The following is a 7500-nucleotide window of genomic DNA, read 5'->3' as shown; positions in this document are numbered from 1 at the left end:
GGAAGGTAGAGCCGTAGTAGCACTTAAATGTCCCTTACCGATAGCACTTTGTAGTTTAGCACTTTAGCAGCACTTAAATGTCCCTTACCGATAGCACTTTGTTGTTTAGCACTTTAGTAGCACTTACATGTCCCTTACCGATAGCACTTTGTTGTTTAACACTTTAGTAGCACTTAAATGTCTCTTACCGATAGCACTTTGTTGTTTAGCACTTTAGCAGCACTTAAATGTCCCTTACCGATAGCACTTTGTTGTTTAACACTTTAGTAGCACTTAAATGTCTCTTACTGATAGCACTCTGTAGTTTAACGTTATTGAAGAAATTGTACTTGCTTGATTCTTGTTGTTCTGAGTTTGGACTCATGGTTTAATGCACTTATTGTAAGTCGCTTTGGATAAAAGCGTCAGCTAAATGTAATGTAATGTAATGTAATGTAATGTAAACAGACCAGCGGAGTTGCTAATGACAAGGATTCCCTTTACAGCGAAGAGGCGAGCGGCTCCACCTCTAACCCTCCACCACTAAACCTCCACCTCTAACCCTCCACCTCTAACCCTCCACCTCTAAACCTCCACCACTAAACCTCCACCTCTAACCCTCCACCTCTAACCCTCCACCTCTAAACCTCCACCACTAACCCTCCACCTCTAACCCTCCACCAACCTCCACCTCTAACCCTCCACCACTAAACCTCCACCACTAAACCTCCACCAACCTCCACCTCTAACCCTCAACCCCTAACCCTCCACCAACCTCCACCTCTAACCCTCCACCTCTAACCCTCCACCTCTAAACCTCCACCACTAACCCTCCACCTCTAACCCTCCACCTCTAACCCTCCACCACTAAACCTCCACCACTAAACCTCCACCAACCTCCACCACTAACCCTCCACCTCTAACCCTCCACTTCTAAACCTCCACCACTAAACCTCCACCTCTAAACCTCCACTTCTAAACCTCCACCTCTAACCCTCCACTTCTAAACCTCCACCACTAAACCTCCACCTCTAAACCTCCACCTCTAACCCTCCACCAACCTCCACCTCTAAACCTCCACCACTAAACCTCCACCTCTAACCCTCCACTTCTAAACCTCCACCACTAAACCTCCACCTCTAAACCTCCACCTCTAACCCTCCACCAACCTCCACCTCTAAACCTCCACTTCTAAACCTCCACCTCTAACCCTCCACTTCTAAACCTCCACCTCTAACCCTCCACCACTAAACCTCCACCTCTAAACCTCCACCTCTAACCCTCCACTTCTAAACCTCCACCTCTAACCCTCCACTTCTAAACCTCCACCACTAAACCTCCACCTCTAACCCTCCACCTCTAAACCTCCACCTCTAACCCTCCACTTCTAAACCTCAACCCCTAACCCTCCACCAACCTCCACCACTAACCCTCCACCTCTAACCCTCAACCACTAACCCTCCACCTCTAACCCTCAACCCCTAACCCTCCACCAACCTCCACCACTAACCCTCCACCTCTAACCCTCAACCCCTAACCCTCCACCAACCTCCACCACTAAACCTCCACCACTAAACCTCCACCTCTAACCCTCCACCTCTAACCCTCCACTTCTAAACCTCCACCACTAAACCTCCACCTCTAAACCTCCACCTCTAACCCTCCACTTCTAAACCTCCACCTCTAACCCTCCACTTCTAAACCTCCACCTCTAACCCTCCACTTCTAAACCTCCACCACTAAACCTCCACCTCTAACCCTCCACCTCTAAACCTCCACCACTAACCCTCCACCTCTAACCCTCAACCCCTAACCCTCCACCAACCTCCACCACTAACCCTCCACCTCTAACCCTCAACCCCTAACCCTCCACCAACCTCCACCACTAAACCTCCACCACTAAACCTCCACCTCTAACCCTCCACCTCTAACCCTCCACTTCTAAACCTCCACCACTAAACCTCCACCTCTAAACCTCCACCTCTAACCCTCCACTTCTAAACCTCCACCTCTAACCCTCCACTTCTAAACCTCCACCTCTAACCCTCCACTTCTAAACCTCCACCTCTAAACCTCCACCTCTAACCCTCAACTTCTAACCCTCCACCTCTAAACCTCCACCTCTAAACCTCCACCTCTAAACCTCCACCTCTAACCCTCCACTTCTAAACCTCCACCTCTAACCCTCCACTTCTAAACCTCCACCTCTAACCCTCCACCCCTAACCCTCCACCAACCTCCACCACTAACCCTCCACCTCTAACCCTCCACTTCTAACCCTCCACCTCTAAACCTCCACCTCTAACCCTCCACTTCTAAACCTCCACCTCTAACCCTCCACCTCTAAACCTCCACCTCTAACCCTCCACTTCTAAACCTCCACCTCTAACCCTCCACCTCTAAACCTCCACCACTAACCCTCCACCTCTAAACCTCCACCTCTAAACCTCCACCTCTAACCCTCCACTTCTAAACCTCCACCTCTAACCCTCCACTTCTAAACCTCCACCTCTAAACCTCCACCACTAACCCTCCACCTCTAACCCTCCACCAACCTCCACCACTAACCCTCCACTTCTAAACCTCCACCTCTAACCCTCCACTTCTAAACCTCCACCTCTAACCCTCCACCTCTAAACCTCCACCCCTAACCCTCCACCAACCTCCACCACTAAACCTCCACCTCTAACCCTCCACCTCTAAACCTCCACCCCTAACCCTCCACCAACCTCCACCACTAACCCTCCACCTCTAACCCTCCACCTCTAACCCTCCACCTCTAAACCTCCACCTCTAAACCTCCACCTCTAACCCTCCACTTCTAAACCTCCACCTCTAACCCTCCACCTCTAAACCTCCACCTCTAACCCTCCACTTCTAAACCTCCACCACTAAACCTCCACCTCTAAACCTCCACCTCTAACCCTCCACTTCTAAACCTCCACCTCTAACCCTCCACCTCTAAACCTCCACCTCTAACCCTCCACTTCTAAACCTCCACCACTAAACCTCCACCTCTAACCCTCCACCTCTAAACCTCCACCTCTAACCCTCCACTTCTAAACCTCCACCACTAAACCTCCACCTCTAAACCTCCACCTCTAACCCTCCACTTCTAAACCTCCACCTCTAACCCTCCACCTCTAAACCTCCACCTCTAAACCTCCACTTCTAAACCTCCACCTCTAACCCTCCACCTCTAACCCTCCACCTCTAACCCTCCACCTCTAAACCTCCACCTCTAAACCTCCACATCTAACCCTCCACCTCTAAACCTCCACCTCTAACCCTCCACCTCTAAACCTCCACCCCTAACCCTCCACCAACCTCCACCACTAAACCTCCACCTCTAACCCTCCACCTCTAAACCTCCACCCCTAACCCTCCACCAACCTCCACCTCTAACCCTCCACCTCTAACCCTCCACCTCTAACCCTCCACTTCTAAACCTCCACCACTAAACCTCCACCTCTAAACCTCCACCTCTAACCCTCCACTTCTAAACCTCCACCTCTAACCCTCCACCTCTAAACCTCCACCTCTAACCCTCCACTTCTAAACCTCCACCACTAAACCTCCACCTCTAACCCTCCACCTCTAACCCTCCACCTCTAAACCTCCACCTCTAACCCTCCACTTCTAAACCTCCACCACTAAACCTCCACCTCTAACCCTCCACCTCTAAACCTCCACCTCTAACCCTCCACCTCTAAACCTCCACCTCTAACCCTCCACCTCTAACTCTCCACCTCTAAACCTCCACCTCTAAACCTCCACTTCTAAACCTCCACCTCTAACCCTCCACCTCTAAACCTCCACCTCTAAACCTCCACCTCTAACCCTCCACCTATAAACCTCCACCTCTAAACCTCCACCACTAAACCTCCACCTCTAACCCTCCACCTCTAACCCTCCACCTCTAACCCTCCACCTCTAACCCTCCACCTCTAAACCTCCACCTCTAACCCTCCACCTCTAACCCTCCACCTCTAAACCTCCACCTCTAAACCTCCACCTCTAAACCTCCACCTCTAAACCTCCACCTCTAACCCTCCACCACTAAACCTCCACCACTAAACCTCCACCTTCTCCAAAAACAACAAGAGAAAAAACAGTTTGTTGACATTTTATTGATCGTCTATAGTAACAATGATAACGTGTTCATTCAAGAGGAGGACATGAGTGGGAAGGGAGGCAGGAGGAGCAGAGGAGGAGCAGAGGAGTGGTGCTGCTTCACCTGCTCAGGTTCTGGTCGTACCTGCAGGAAGTGACATCATCGCCTTCAGTTCAACACAAAGCGTTTCATGCTTTTCTGCAGCATTTAATAAATATATGAAACATCTCAACAGAACATTTACAATGAAAAGAAATCAGAAGATGATTACGATCAATAATAATAATAATAATAATAATAATAATAATGAATGGCTTCTGGTTCCGTCTCCTTACATTTACTTTAGTTAAGTCTTCAACTTCTGATTTAAACTTCAAATGGAGCTGGAAAGCTTCATGAGTCTGAAACAGGAAGTCGAGTACAACAGGAAGTCGAGTGAAACAGGAAGTCGAGTGAAACAGGAAGTCGAGTGAAACTCACCGGGCGACGCAGTCTGGGATCTGCACATGCTCAGTAGGGACCAGGTGAGAGAGATCAGGGAGGCTGGCCACGAACTGGAGCTTCCTGCTGAACTTAGAGCTGAGGAGGAGGAGGAAGAGGGGGAGGAGCAGGAAGAGGAGAGGAGGAGGAGGGGGAGGAAGAGGAAGAGGAAGAGGAAGAAGGGGAGGAGGAAGAGGAGGTGGAAGAAGGGGAGGAGAGGAGAGGAGGAGACATGAATGTTAGGTTGGATCTCCTGCTGCTCTTCACAGCTGTTGGGTTAGGGTTAGGAGGAGGGAAGAGGAGGAGGAGGAGGAGGAGGAGGAGGAGGAGGAAGAGGAAGAGGAAGAGGAGAGGAAGAGGAGGAGGAAGAGGAGAGGAAGAGGAGGAAGAGGAGAGGAAGAGGAGAGGAAGAGGAGAGGAGGAGGAGAGGAAGAGGAGGAAGAGAGGAAGAGGAGGAAGAGGAGAGGAGGAGGAAGAGGAGAGGAGGAGGGAAGAGGAGGAAGAGGAGGAGGAGAGGAAGAGGAGAGGAGGAGGAGAGGAAGAGGAGGAAGAGAGGAGGAGGAAGAGGAGGAGGAGGAGAGGAGGAGGAAGAGGAGGAAGAGGAGAGGAAGAGGATGAGGAGAGGAAGAGGAGAGGAAGAGGAGGAAGAGGAGAGGAGGAGGGAAGAGGAAGAGGAGGCAGACCTGATGAAGGGTTTGATGATGGTGGCGAGGGCCTTGATGTACCAGGTGGGATGAACCACATAGAAACCCTTCAGGTTCTTCCTCAACCTGCACACACACACACACACTGTAAGGGTTCACCCAGGCCGTCCTACAGGGGCCGAGATATCAGCTTCTTCACAATAAGCTAAACATTGATAGTAATGTCCAGGTGTTGCAGGTAGAGTATAAACAGAGGGACCACTTTATTAGGTACACCTGTCCAAGTTTTTGCTAGTACCGGACCAGGTGGTTCTCTGGTAAAGCTCTGCCGCCCCCTGCTGGACAAAGACCTGTACCTCCTGTTGATGGTGGTGTAGCACTCCTTCAGCCAGCTGATTCCTGGCAGCTTGTCCTTCTGACCTCCGGCACAGAGATACACCATCACATAGTTCTCCGCCACCATCAGATCCAGAGTTCCCACCACATACCTGCAGACGGACAGCTGTCAATCACTCTCACCTTAAAAAGTGAGTCAGACATGCTATTATTATTAATAATAATATATAGGATTATTATATTATATTTGTTTACATTATATTATTATATATTATAATTATGTTTATATAATAATATATTATTATTGTTATTATTATTATTAATATTAATATATAGGATTGTTATATTTTTTTACATTATATTATTATATATTATAATTATATATTATAATTATATTTATATAATAATAATATATTATTATTTATATTATTATATTCTTAGTATTATATTATCATTATTATATATTATTATTGTATTATATTTGTTTACATTTTATTATTATATATAATAATTATAATATATAATCATAATTATATAATAATCATTATAATTATTGTATATTATTACATGTTACTATTATTCAGATTCCTACCTGAACAGGTGATCCATCACGTACTGGTAGTTCTCCAGACAGTTCCGCGGCAGGTAACAGGAAGAAAACACGATGATGTCATTCATCCCGTCTCCATAGTAACCTGAGAGGCGACAGAGAAGGTGTTAAAGGTGGAGGTGGGGGGAGGGGTCACCCAGGTGAGGGCCCGTATACCTCCGTGAGACAGCACCCTGAGGAACGGCTCCAGGACGCTCATGTTGACCCGGCTCTCCTGCGGCGGCTCTCCGGTGGAGAAGCAGCGCCACCTGGTGCCCCGCCCGTCCACCACGTCCTCTCGCTCCAGAGCTCCCGGTTCGCTGTGGTCCCCCTCCGGCTGGAGCCGGGCGCCGGACGCCACGCCGAGACGCCGCAGGTCATCTGGGGGAAATGATCCGGTTAAAAAGGATTTACAGGTGGTTGGTTACATAACATTACATGTCATTTAGCTGACGCTTTTATCCAAAGCGACTTACAATAAGTGCATTAAACCATGAGTCCAAACTCAGAACAACAAGAATCAAGAAAGTACAGTTTCTTCAATAACGTTAAACTACAAAGTGCTATCAGTAAGAGACATTTAAGTGCTGCTAAAGTGTTAAACTACAAAGTGCTATCAGTAAGAGACATTTAAGTGCTGCTAAAGTGTTAAACTACAAAGTGCTATCGGTAAGGGACATTTAAGTGCTGCTAAAGTGTTAAACTACAAAGTGCTATCGGTAAGGGACATTTAAGTGCTGCTAAAGTGTTAAACTACAAAGTGCTATCAGTAAGAGACATTTAAGTGCTACTAGAGTGCTACTACGGCTCTACCTTCCCTATTCAAGGTATAGTAACTAAGATGTGTTTTTAGTTTGCGACGGAAGATATATATATGTATATTATTATTATTATTATTATTATCATTATTATTATTATTATAATATTATTATTATTAATATAATATATATGTATATTATTATTATCATTATTATTATTATTATATAGTATTATTATTTTTATTATTGTCATATATATTATTATCACTATTATTATTATTATTATTAATAATAATAATAATATATATATGTATATTATTAATAATAATAATAATATATATATTATTATTATTATTATTATTATTATTATTATTATTATTATTATCACCTAAAGACAGACTGAGAGCTGGAGCCACCAGTTTTTTCTTCTTCGTTGGTCGTGACAAAGCCAGACTGGTGGGCGGGGCTGCAGACAGGAAGTGAGGTCACACATTCAGACGTAAACAGGAAGTTAAAAACATGAACATCAATTTAAATGATCATTTGTCTTTAAACCTTGTCGGTCTGGGCAGGATTTCTGCTCCGGAACTGACTCCTCCC

At 46.4% G+C, this 7500-nt stretch overlaps 1 protein-coding gene and 1 long non-coding RNA gene across 2 annotated transcripts in view; both read right to left on the bottom strand.

Annotated features, from left to right (window-relative positions):
* Window positions 1-4091: 4091 nt before the first annotated feature.
* Window positions 4092-6587, bottom strand: LOC117738604 (bcl-2/adenovirus E1B 19 kDa-interacting protein 2-like protein). Its single transcript, XM_034544541.1, has 7 exons — window positions 6581-6587; window positions 6320-6523; window positions 6146-6248; window positions 5574-5705; window positions 5257-5343; window positions 4574-4672; window positions 4092-4237 (listed from the first exon to the last, which is right to left on the bottom strand). Exons 1-7 carry the CDS (start codon window positions 6585-6587, stop codon window positions 4213-4215), a joined length of 657 nt encoding a protein of 218 aa, XP_034400432.1. The 3' UTR covers window positions 4092-4212.
* Window positions 6588-7286: 699 nt separating this feature from the next.
* The window catches only part of LOC117739376, a 483-nt gene continuing 269 nt past the window's right edge, over window positions 7287-7500 (bottom strand). Inside the window, exons 2-3 of the long non-coding RNA XR_004610166.1 lie at window positions 7456-7500; window positions 7287-7366 (exon numbers count right to left, since the gene is read on the bottom strand). The exon at window positions 7456-7500 is cut by the window's right edge and continues 14 nt beyond it. This is a non-coding gene — a long non-coding RNA (uncharacterized LOC117739376). The remainder of the gene's footprint in view (window positions 7367-7455) is intronic.

This window comes from Cyclopterus lumpus, chromosome 11, assembly GCF_009769545.1.
Source record: "Cyclopterus lumpus isolate fCycLum1 chromosome 11, fCycLum1.pri, whole genome shotgun sequence".
Classification (NCBI taxonomy): Eukaryota; Metazoa; Chordata; class Actinopteri; order Perciformes; family Cyclopteridae; genus Cyclopterus; species Cyclopterus lumpus.
The sequence above is the reverse complement of the archived record's forward strand: the minus strand, read 5'-3'. Positions and strand labels throughout refer to the sequence as shown.